General features: G+C 40.9%; 1 protein-coding gene across 1 annotated transcript in view; it reads left to right on the top strand.

Annotated features, from left to right (window-relative positions):
* The window catches only part of SGCD (sarcoglycan delta), a 303,981-nt gene extending 291,523 nt beyond the window's left edge, over nucleotides 1-12,458 (top strand). The window contains exons 7-8 of the mRNA XM_008152265.3: nucleotides 8,184-8,307; nucleotides 9,657-12,458. Coding sequence (XP_008150487.2) covers nucleotides 8,184-8,307; nucleotides 9,657-9,830 — 298 coding nt within the window. The 3' untranslated portion in view covers nucleotides 9,831-12,458. The remainder of the gene's footprint in view (nucleotides 1-8,183; nucleotides 8,308-9,656) is intronic.
* The last annotated feature ends 630 nt before the right edge of the window (nucleotides 12,459-13,088 follow it).

Consider the following 13,088-nt stretch of genomic DNA (forward strand, 5'->3'; position numbering starts at 1 on the left):
AAGATATTTTATGCTGTAGAATACTAAATCACATAACTTTAAGCTGAGTAGGAGAAACTTCAAAGAAACCCTGGCCTTTTAGTAGGTCCTGTGCTCCAGAGGAGCGTATTCATCCTCTGGGATAGTTGATGATTCAGCGGGAAGTTTTGAGAAGATTGCTTTGAAGCCAGACAGTCCTGGTCACCATGTCCCACCTCTGGGAGTCAGTGACTAGGTGGCTTTGGGCAAATCACTCCACCTTACTGAACCTCACCTGTTCAATAGGAATACTGCCACATACTGGGGAGGGTGCCCTAGAGATTCCTTGGACCATGTAAATGTCCAAAAACATAGAGGTGTTCAGTACATAGTGATTATTAGTGTTTAACATTCACCAGTCACTCTCAAAAGAATGCCTTCCACTGTATTCAGCCACCAGCTTACCACACTGACCCTGAGACAGAACCATGCCCTCTCTCCATATTGCTTTCAAATTCTACTTCAGGCTTTCTATGCTATTCTCCCAACTAAGAGAGGATCCTGAAATGGGTTGTGAAAAATTGCAAAGTGTGTACTAACCAAATTAATTGCAAAATAGATATTAACCAATTATTTATTTCATGGCTAGACCAGAAATAGAAATTTTCAATTAATATCAAACAGAAACCATTTACTTTCATCTTAAGTGTATACATTCACATTAGTCAAAATGTCTTTCAATACAAGGCTCACCCTATGGTTTTGTTTTAATAATTTACTTTTCCCCAGAGCCCTAAAACTTAGTTCTGCCACTCTAACATGTGCTCAGTTAATAAAGGCAGTTTTAGGGTGGCATTTTAAAAATATGGGTTCTGATGCTCTTTCCTTGCTGTGTGAGCTTTAGGGTTAACATCCCCAAGCCTCATGTTCCCTGTTTATAAAATGGGGATCATTAACAGTAAGATTAATAATAGTATAATGACTAGAATTGTTTTCCTAGCACAGTGCCTAATATGCAATACTTTTTTATTAGGTAGCTTTTATAAAATTAAACCTGAATGAAGCATCACTATTCACCTAGGAGATACTAATTTCCACTTAGCAGCCTTCTTGGAGCTATGGAGCTTACCTGTTTTGGCCCCCACAGATAGGGGTTCTCATATAGCACATAAACAAAGGCAGTGTTTTTGTAGGATGTCTACTGAGGGGTTCTCATATAGCACATAAACAAAGGCAGTGTTTTTGTAGGATGTCAGCATTGGGAATGAAAGGAGGACATCATAATCACATGGCAGGCAGTACACTCACTTGCTATTAATCTTCCAAAATTTACAATGAAGTACATTTTAGGGCTAGGAGAATGGGTCCCCATGGCTACATGACAACTTAGTGGCAGACCTGGTCATAAGAATCTACTCCTGGTCCAGTGTTCCTTCTGCTGTAATACACTGCCGCATGGAGCTGCATTGACTAGATCAAAGCAAGTGATTTCATTTAAGGGGAAAAATCTAAATAACATTTGTGAATTTAATTTTCATTCTTTATTAAAATACTAGACAGCCTGGCTCCCAGTACACGTGGAGTCAGCTTAGTTGCATGGGTCGTTAAATGTCAGAGACCTTTAGCTCTTATTGGAAAAGCTTGAGAGTTATTACTATCATTAGTGTGGAAATGTACATCATTTCTTTGATATTCAAATCAATTATTTAGTTCCATGCTCACTCGAGAAAGAATCTCAGTGTAAAGAATGTATTGCTTTGGAGATGACAGGGTGCCGGATGGGCTAGAGTTTCCTCTGGAAACTGCAGTGATCATTTCTGTAGTTTCATAGGCAGTCTCTTGGAAACCTCAGTTAATTTGGCTAGTACATGATTAGAAACACGATTTGCTACAAAGCCCCAGTTTCCAGTCACCATTCGGAAGCCCATGTTAGGCTACGAAGGCACCATATTTATATGTGACCAGTTTTTAACTCTGGCAAAAGTAATTGACAAATGCAGAGAGAGTGTCAAGATTGTCCCTTCTCAAAGTCATTGACATTTTAGCAACTTTTATAATAGTCAAAGCACATTTTTTGGAGGAAGAATGGACTTCTTTGGCCACTAATCTCTGAACATTTTTTAATAAAATTACTCTTGGCATTCCACCTCTTTGCAAAGTCTGTCATGTGGCCACTACATTAACGAGGATGCCTCTTGTGGATGATGAAATGTTAAGGAAGTCAGAGGGGATTAGAAATGGTGGGAAAAAAACTCATTCATTCTCACCCCAGTTTAAGGCGGAGAGGGATGAATGGGTGTGACAGAATTTTTATCTGGATGAATCTATATATATAAAAGCCCAGCAACCAAACGGCGGAATGACCAGAATAACCAGTCAACCAGTAACTATGATGCACACTGACCACCAGGGGGCAGACACTCAACACAGGAGCTGCCCCCTGGTGGTCAGTGCGCTCCCACAGTGAAAGCACTGCTCCCTGACTAGGATGAGTAGCACTCCCACAGTGGGCCAATCCCTCAGGCCATGACCCCCCACCAGTGCACGAATCCGTGCACTGGGCCTCTAGTACTGTAATAAAAACTATCACTCATCATCACATTTCATGTACTCGACTAGGGCTTCACCTACATAGCCACATTCCAGCTTCATGATAGTCCTGTAAGGGAGGTATTGTTATCACTGTTGAACATTGAGAAATAGCTGAGCCACAAGGAGACTTGTCTACTTTTCCAAGGTCAAACATCCAGTAGCTGGAAGTGCCTGAACTCACACTCCTGACTTGAAAGTTCAAGCTTTAAACCACTATCCTACATTCCCTCCCAAGAAATTCATATTGCAATTTTTAAAAGGGAAGAAACTGTGACCATAGCCACACCAATGTAGAATGACGTAGTTACTAGCAAAGTGGGCCACAAACTGAGGGACATATTTTATCTTTTTGGTCTAAAAGTATGACATAATGCCAATATGACTGCCAATTCTAATGTAATTAGACTACAATAATAAATTGTCCAGAATCTTACAAGGAAGGGAAGGGGAGAGTGTTTTATGGTTCTGGACCTTACTCAGAACATAACAAGAACACTGTATTCTGTGCTAGGTGGCAGAATCTAAGTGGCACATTAATTCAACAAATATTCATTGACTACCCAAGCAACATCCTTGATCTGGGCATAAATCTAGTGGACTTTCTGCCTTTATAGACCTTATTCTAGAGGAATAAAGAAATGATAACAAATAATGACAAATTGTGTTCAGTGGCATGAAGGAATGTCCATGAGTGATGGAAAGGGTGGTCAGGGAAATAGGTGGCATTTAAGCAAAACTTGAAGGCTGAGAAGGGAACAGACACACAGAGAGGAAAGTTAGAGGATGAGGCAGATGGACCTACCATGCATTGCAACAGGATGGCCAGGAGGGTCGCTAAAGTCGTATCACTGAAGAATCTGTTGAAGATCCTCTTTCACCTGGATAAAGGAAACCTCGAGATAACCAAACTGTTAAAAACAAACGCTTGTCTTTATAAATTTGAAGTGCTAACCTATGGGGACTCTGGGTGACATAGATTACAGGATGAGATTTCTACCTAAAAGGTAGAACTGTTTTTTAACTATCAGAACCAGGGAATATTATAAAGCATATCCGCTAGGAATCAGGAGGCCATGGTTTGATCTGCAACTCTCTAGGCACATGGTCTGCACCATGACATTTAACCTCTTGAACCCTCCACTGCCTCCTCTCACAAGTGGGGCTGGTAGTGAACATCAGATGGGACAATACACATGAAAAGCACCCACCACACAGGGCACGTCACATAAATTCACTGATGAGATGTGGATCTAAGTCTGTCACTGGCACTTGACACTGGATTTCCCTCTGAGGTTCCTAATTGGCACGATGTCATACTTTTAGCCTAACTCAGAAATACAGGAAGAGTCACAAAGGTGGCAAGAAGAAGTGGTCAGAGTGAGCATTATGAATTTTCAAACTGAAAAGTAAATGAGCCACGGTATTGGGCATGCTGGCAGCCAGTATGGTGCTCTGAAAGTTGTCTAGCATCAAAATTGCATCATGACTTCAAAGTAGCCCACTATGCTGAAGCAAATCAGGTTTTTCAACATGGCTGTTGGTTCGTTACTATTGGTTTATCAAAGAGCACAACTAAAATATGGTACTTTCTTGAAATGGGAATTCAACTTGGAGCTCTTGAAGATTCAACCAGAGCTAGTGAATTTCAGATCAATGAAGAAATTGTTTGAGAAATACTAGTAAACACACTCTTTGAGTAGAGCCCCACTGGTATGCTAAGAGTTTATATACACATTATCATAAGATCAACAACCCAAAATTGCAAGTGGCCCCGGAGGTACAATGAACCTACAGAGTAGGCACTGCAGGTCTTTATTTTATCAAGCACATTAACTTAGCTCCTGGGGTCACAGCTTTCGTTACTCTTCCCCTAGAAGCAATATCATAATCGTTCTGGCCCTGGCCCTTTAACTCAATTGGTTAGAGTATCATCTCCATACACCAAGGTTGCAGGTTCAATTCCTGGTCAGGGCACATACAAGAATCGACCAATAAATCCATTAACAAGTGGAACAACAAATTGATGTGTCTTGCTCTCAAATTTTTTTTAAAAAAAATTAAAATATCATAACCATTCTATTCCCACCAGTGAAGTGGTAAAGGTTCCATATTAAAAAATGTGTATCTGTAACATACAGATCTTCTAAGTCAGTGGTTTTCAACCATCACCATATAGATAGACTTTTTAAAATATAGATGGCCTGGAAGTCTGACTTAATGGGGACGGGACCCAAGTTTCGAAAGCTCCTCATGTGATTCTAACTGAATAAAAATTTCCCACCCATGGGCCTCAGCCAATCCAAGAACGCCCTGAAAGCAACTACTTCAATTGACTAAGCACCACCAACTTTACAAACCCTCCCATCATTATTTTCTAAATTGTTTACCTTGCAATCATAACTTTTTCTAATTCCTTTTTTCCTCTCAAACGTAGAACATACACAGTAATCCCAGGTGTTGGTGTTAGTGTGACTCTGCTCTTCCTAGGAAAGACTGCTGGCTAACCCTCTGCTATTTCACTTACCACATACATTACTTGTTTTTTATGATGTTTTGAAGGTCGTTCCCCAAAGTAATAAAAGCTATTGTCTCCATTCTCTGAGGATAGGAGCAAAATATGATCTAAAAGCTTGTCTAGGTTTGAAGTGATTAATGTAGATTCTTATGATGAAGGAAATGAAAATGAGAAATCTGGGTAAGTAATCACTGTTTCAACAAAAACAATTTCAACAAAAAATGAGCTTGAAACAGAGAGAACAAACTGATAATGCCAACAGCAAATAAATTATTCTCTGAGTGTTAGAAACAGACCTTGTGATAGCATTTTAAGTTTTGTGAATTCTTTTGATTCATGGCACTTCCTAGTGGAACTGCGGAGGAAAGGGACACTCTTGCCGCCCCATGTTTCACAGGTACTTGAAATGCAATTTGAGCAGAGAAGGAGAGGTTTCAAATGAATGCAGAGATGTGTCTGGAAATGATGGTTGCATAGAGAAAGCATCTCCCCAGGGCTTCCTATAAACCTAGGAGACACAACCAAGCTTGTCCTTGTCATATTCCCTGGGCCACCCAGGAGCTGTGAGACCACCTTAGAGGGCAACAGCATCTGGACACATTGGAACTCTGGTCAGGATCTTGTTCTGTCTCTAGCTATAGGGTGAGGACATTTCAAATGAAATATTCACTCTGGTAGGATGCCACCTACATTGCGCCTTGGCTAAGACGACCGTCTCTGAGTGCATTCCTAGTCTCGGCAGCCCAAACGAGTCAGCTGACACTCCAGACTCTGAGTATGTTTTCAGATAGTTGTGTGTTTTTTGTGTGTTTTTTTTTTGAGGTTGTGTATACCGCTGCCAACCACGACCCAACACACCTCCCCCATTTCTATCTCTAGCCCTGTATATCCACATTCCCACCTGACATTTCAATCACCTCCAATTCAACACATCTAAACTGCACTCACAATTTTCTGCTCTTATCCTCTAGGTAGTCCACCTACACTCTTTCTACCTCAGTGACTGACCCACACAGTATACCAGTTATAAAACTCAACACTGGAAATCATTTCTAATTCCATCATTAAATCCAAGTTACCATCTTCTCCCACATGGATAACCACAGACTTCTAGCTCTTCTCCTTGCAATTCTCATGTCCCTTCTTATCCACTCTGTAGCCAGATATATATATTTAAGGTTAATATTATACACACACACCCTGTTTGTTTTGTATATCTGGAGAACCTTGACTAATACAGTATATATAAGGATATTTATTGTAAGGAATTGTTTCTCCTGATAATGGAAGCTGAGAAGTCCTTACTTGCAGCCAGCAAGCTAGAGATCCAGGAGAGATGGTGGGGTGAGTCCTAGTCTGAGAGCAGAAGACCAATGTCCCAGCTCACATAGGCAGGCAAAGTTCCTTCTTACTAAGCCTTTGTTCTGATCAGGTCTTCAGCTGATTGGATGAGGGAGGGAGGGCAATCTACTTTACTGAGTCCACTGATTTAAATGTTACTCTCATCCAGAAATACCCTCTCCGATACACCCAGAGCAATCTTTGACCAAATGCCTGGGTACCCTGTGTTCCAATCAGATTGACACACAAAATTAACTACCACAGCAATCTTTCCAACATGGACATCAGTTCATGTTGTCTGTTATCTTTTTAAGCCTCTATAAATGTTTTATTGTGTCACCATATTCTGCAAGGCCATGCCTAACTTATCTCTTCTTCTTACTACCACAGTCTCTATGAACCGTCTTTCAATTTTTTAAGCCACATAACTATTTTTCTCCTAAAAGTCTTCATGCATGCAGCTCCCTCTACTTGGAACACTCATCTTTCACACATGAACTCCTCCTTATCCTTCAGATGTCATCATAAGCCTTCACAGACCCCAACTCTTCCCACAAGCCAGTCCCCAGTTATATAAACTCTTACAATCCCTGAACTTCTTCATTAAGGAATCCTCATCACCATAAACCAATAGCTGCTTAATGTATCTCTTCTACAACAGCACATAAACTCACTAAGGCAAGGAGGTCTATATTGTTTACAACTATAACCCAGCATTTTGCATATAATAGGAATTCAATAGATGTTGTCCAGATAAATGAGTCACTTCCTAACGACTCTTCCAGACTTGGGAAGAGGCCACTTCTCTGTCTCTGTAGGTCTAGTATAATAAATGTTTATTAAATAAACCAACAAGTTCTCCTCTATGAAAGAAGGATTGACTCAAAAGAGTGTTTTCTGATGGTCTAGATTGCCTTTCATAAAAGCAAACTTCAAAATGGCTTTGCTCTAAAAGGACTGAATATCACTGTATTTCTGAAAGAAATTACCTTCAAATGACAATATCCAACCCATTTCTTAAATCTTTATAGAGCACAATCCTAGAGTATTCTGCTTAGGTTTTCAACTCATTATTTAAAGACAGACAGAACTTGCCAGGCCAGTGTGGCTCAGTTGCTGAGTGTCAATCTAGGAACTGGGAGGTTGAGGTTCGATTCCCGGTTAGGGGGCGTGCAGAAAGCATTGGATCAATGAATCTCTCATCATTGAAGTTTCTATTCCTCTCTCCCTCTCCTTCCTCTCTCTGAAATCAATAAAAATATTTTTTAAAAGAATAAAGACAGATCTCTAAAACTTCAGCAGTTCCATTCATAAAATTTATATAACTACTGCATTTATGAAGAGCATGGATTTCAGAGTAACTTAACTTCAAAGCAGATGCTATATAGAAAATCCCAAGTTTCTCCTTTCTTCTTGTAGGTGCTAATCTCAATCAGTTTTTGTAATAGAAGTTAAAATGGATTCCACCGAGTACAGTGTTTAAGCCAAAGCAGCCATTAAAAACAGGATGACATAGTGGTATGGATTTGTATTTGATCAACTTAGCTAAGCTGGCACTACATTTCCTGATATTCCCTTCTCCAGCTCAGCATGGTGATATGCAATGAGGGTGAAGCCCAGATCTGTGCTCCCTCATCAATGTGACCAGGTTTGTAAAGCAAAGCTAGACAAATGCCCTGAGCAAATATTGAAGTGCCCCTTCAATGCTCTGAAATTTCCCACACACAAAAAAAATTCTGAAATGGGATCTTTAATCTTAGTCTTGTATATATTTCAGGTTGGAGTCCCCAACCCGGTCTCTGGTGATGGAGGCCCCAAAAGGAGTAGAAATAAACGCAGAAGCCGGCAATCTGGAAGCCACCTGCAGGACAGAGCTGAGACTGGAGTCCAAAGATGGAGAGGTAGGGGCTGAGAAGGCCAGGAGCCCAGAGAGATGCAGCTGCAACCAGCCAGCCTTCCCCAAAACTGGTTGGTTCCTCCCTTTACCACTGAAGTGGATCCTACGCTGTAACAACCAAAGGAGCCAACCGGAAGGTTTTATTTTGGGAACAGCTATGTCGATCAGGACAACGATAAGCCAAACCCACAATACATTAAAGTTATGCTTCAGTATTTGTAAGGTGCTGAGATAATAGCAAGTACAGAATAATACATATGGCTGTAGGGAGGAATGCTATTTCCAAATTCTATCTGTTGTCATCTTAAAATATGATTTATGTAGCTGGCAAACTGAGATGCATATCACACACATCTGGCTAATGATGAACAAAATTTACTGGTAGTCCTTTTTTAAAGTTGATGTCGCCTGTTTCTGTTTTCATTAGTATAGAGAGTTAGATCCAACAGCTATCCCAAATCAGAACAAGCCAAAACTTCACTTGACAGACTGCAAATATTCATCCTCCTAACTAACCCAACACAATCTCACTTGGGTGGACAGAATAGTTGCTCATGTTTTTGCAACGTAAGCCAAATCCCCAAAGAAAACATGATTCAGCTGCCGACTGTTTAAAGTGCCTTCGCTGTGTCCATAAGCAAAGTTTTCTATTGAAGAATTTTTTAAATAAGGAAAAAATGTGTTTTTCTTTATTAAAACAAAACTCTACCCTCCCTTTCAGAGCTACTTAAGGTGATCCGTCTCCAGCTGCCACCGTTCGCTGAGCCTGCCTTCTGATGGGTTTGGCATTTGCTATACTGTGTTTGTTTTAAAAGAGCTAGTCAGATAGAGCAGTCAGTTATCAAAACTGTCTCTTCAAACAGCCACAAACTCCAAACCACACACACGTAAAGCAGCGACTGCATCATGTACATGGTTTATCGCTGTCAGAATTCAGACTGAAGGGATTGGTTATATTGTAGCATTCACTTAAGCCCAGAAAATGCTATATATTTTTGAAGATGTACCATACACACAGACGTACTGAGGCTCTGAGAAGTGCCCCAGTAAAGAAAATGGTTAAAGCTAGCATTCCCAAATGTATTTCACTCTAGGACTCTATTCACATTCTACATGATATACTTTTGCAAAATGCTGATATACATCCAGTGCAATGTCGTCTCACTGGAATATAAGCTTCTGTGAGGTAGAGACTTTGTCTCATTCATCTCCGCATCCCTGGTACCCACAATACTCAACACAGAGTATGTGTTCATTTGATTCAAGTGGAACTGAACATGCGTCTGCTATTTCTGAATGTCGGGAGGGTCAACGACAGCCTCTAACTCTTCCCTTCCTATCTGCTCTCTTTAGATTAAGTTAGATGCTGCGAAAATCAAACTACCTAGGCTGCCTCACGGATCCTACACACCCACAGGAACGAGGCAGAAGGTCTTCGAGCTCTGCGTCTGCGCCAATGGGAGACTATTCCTGTCCCTGGCAGGAACCGGTTCCACTTGTCAGATAAACACAAGTGTCTGCCTTTGAGAGACTCTTCACAGTGGACGCTGTCGGCAGCAGAAGGCCTTTTTCTGGCTTCAGACACGGGCTGCCAGCTATTTTTACTAGAACACAGAAAGCCTATCAAAGACCTTGTGTGTGCGTGCGCGGGTGAGTGTGAGTGTCTGTGTGTGTGTGTGTGAGTGAGCGGATATAAATATATATAAATATATATAAATAAATATATATATCCTCTGTATAAAATGAGGTTTCAGTACAAAAGGAACCACGGGTGACCCTGTGATACCATCATTTCCATCCGCACCCTACCACCTACAAGATAAAATCAAAACACTGATCAGGCTCTGCACCCTGAGACCCTTCAGAATCACTCAGTGTTATCAGACACTCACCAAACAGCATCTGCACTTTCAGGGCAGTGATGGCGGGAATCTCCAAGTCATGCCCAAGCGCTGAGACCCCGGGATTAAAAATGGGCATTTGGTTTCCTTTTGCAGCTGGAGTGAGGCTGACCGACACCTCCCACAGAAGTCGACCAAGGAAACTCAAATGGTTGGTCTGCCTCTGCAGTCAAATATTTGGGGGCCTTTGTTGCTGGATGAATGAGGAGGAGGAATTTTAGCAAAGTGTAAACTGCTCACCCAACTCCTCTCTTCCTTCCTTCAAACTCACATATAACCCCCTAGTCAAAACAGGAGTCACAAATCAGCACAAAATCAGATAACAGCTGCTCCTCAGTCGGCTGGAAGCTACTCCATGGCCTTACAGGCAAAGAGTAAGTGGGTGATGCATCTCTGTTTAAAAAGGGGGGAAATGGCTCAAAATCTGTTCTGTCCTCACTTCTGACTTATTGAGTAGACTCCAACCCAAAATTATAGGATCAATCAAAATTAACAAGAGTGGAACCTCCAACCCCATTTGGAAATGGAAGTCTAAGAGTAACCTAATTATTTTTATATTTTCTTATGATTGGTAGGTAGAGCCACACACTCACTGACTTCAATCTTCTTATATATTTTTGCGGTGTAGGGATAGTCATATTCTGAAATCTGCCATTATGTTTCCTCCAAGAATAACAGATCTAAATCACTACACGCACGCGCACACACACACACACACCCAAAGGCTTACTGATGTGTAGCATAAACTGAGTCAAGTATCTTTATCAGAATCACTGTGCCCCCTGGGCCCAGCAGCACCCACTCGCCCACACATGGAAACAACTCTAATTCCCGCCATCAGCTACCACCCATCACTCCACCTTCATCATCATGCTCCAGGGTCACCCTGGCCAGCTCTTGTGCTGGGACAGGGGATTACACCATCTCTGTTCAAAGAGGGGGAAATGTGCCTATGCCTTAAGTCAATGCACTCAGCAAGGAGAAGCACATCCTATTTATCTTATCATTTCCTATAGTTTATTTTGGATGATTGGAGGGCAATGGTTTAGTAGTGACTGGGCATCTTAAAAGCCAAGTGCAACACTACATAGATCATGGAGACACATTTGGCTTAGACGGTCCTGGATGCCCCTTGGCAAGGAGTGGCCCCACAGTCCTAAATGAAGTAGTATTGGTAGTCCTGAATGGCATCTTTTTGTTTCTCAGCAAGGTCCTAATTTTTTCTTACTTCACAAGCAGGGTACGATTTGTCATTGGAGATAAAATGAAGTTGGCTATCTTTGAGGTGACACTCAAGCATTGAGCTAAGGTTTGCATATGTGGGAGGTAGAAGCAAGCTGTGTGTTGCTTAGTCACTTAAAAGTAGGGGGAGGATGGGTGGTCCCAGCCTGACCATGGCCCTGCTGGCTTCCAGACACCAGCTCCTTCTAGTCACTCTTGCTCAATGTCCCATATAGAAGAAGTGGGTTGTTCAAGGGCCAGATCATGAGATTGCTAAGTTTATAACACTAGGGTCTAAAAAAGAAAACTAAAAAAAGCTACCAAGTTGCTCTGGATCAGTATTGCTTATAGCCTATGGATCACGCTGCCAGAATTTGTATTTACCACACACAGGGCTGGGCCAGCCGGGAAAGGCCCTCCTTGGCTATTGGGAACATTTATCCCATATCATTCAGATAAACAAAAGTAGCTATGAGAAGGTCCTTTGTGGCTGAATACCTTAAGACAAAGTGTTTTTAAGCAGACAGACCATCCTTGCATTTTGCCACCTTAAGTACACAGTGTATGGATGACAAGAAAACAAAAGGTTCTTGAATCTCTCTCCTCTGATTTTGTTCTAATCATCACCTGGAAGCTGAGGTCAGCACCTTGGGAATTTTATACCGATAAAGACTGGTATTGATCCCACTTACAAAGTTTTTCCCAAAGGTAATCACATCACAAATAAAATAGAAATAATCATAGCTGCCAAGAATAGAAATCAAGCAGCCATGGGGAACAGATATGACATAAAATCCTAATCTTCTTTTGTGCTAAGTGACCACAGCATACCAGGTAATGAGCAGGAAATTTGGCATGGATTAAATTGTGTATTTCTGTTCAGACTCTAGATGTGGTAAAATGCATTCTAAGTTTTTCAATGTACTTTTTTTTTCTCCCTACTTCCTTCCACTAGAATATTTGTTCATGGTCATGAGAGAAAGTTTTACCTGAATTCTGGAAAAAATATATATATCTTTTACATTAAAATCTGAGAACCTTTAATTTTAAAAAATGAGATTCTTTCTAATCATTATATATAATGGTTTCTAGACAATCACACCTTTCTGTATATTAAGCAACAGGTGGTATAACAAACAGAGAACTCAAATGAATCTTCAATATTCTAGACAGTCTAGTATGTTTATATTCTTCAGAAGAGTTTTAAAAATTAAAAATTGATCTCCAGGTAGATTTAGCACTTAGGTCTCACCAAGTCATAAAGGTACAGTCTTGGGAAACTATGAAGGGGTGATGGAGGTTTTCAAAAGTCCTGTGGTGGCCTCTATGTACATGGAAATTTGATATGAGGCTTTTGAATTATGTTACTCAAGTACTAGATCTTATAAACTTGCATTTGTTTTCATTTATTTTACATCAGTTTTCTTTGGATCATTTTCATTGTCTATCCAGCCACCATGGACCAAAGATTGCTTGAGGTTCAATTCTAGAACAGGGGTCAGCAAACTGTGGTCCCTAAACCAAATCCAGCTCATCACCTGTTTTCATAAATAAAGTTTTATTGTAACAAAACCACATCCATTTATGTACCTGCTGTCTATGACTGATTTCCTACTGTAACAGCAGGGTTGAGTAGCTGTGCCAGAGATCTCATGGCCCACAG

Source organism: Eptesicus fuscus, chromosome 6 (assembly GCF_027574615.1).
Source record: "Eptesicus fuscus isolate TK198812 chromosome 6, DD_ASM_mEF_20220401, whole genome shotgun sequence".
NCBI lineage: Eukaryota > Metazoa > Chordata > Mammalia > Chiroptera > Vespertilionidae > Eptesicus > Eptesicus fuscus.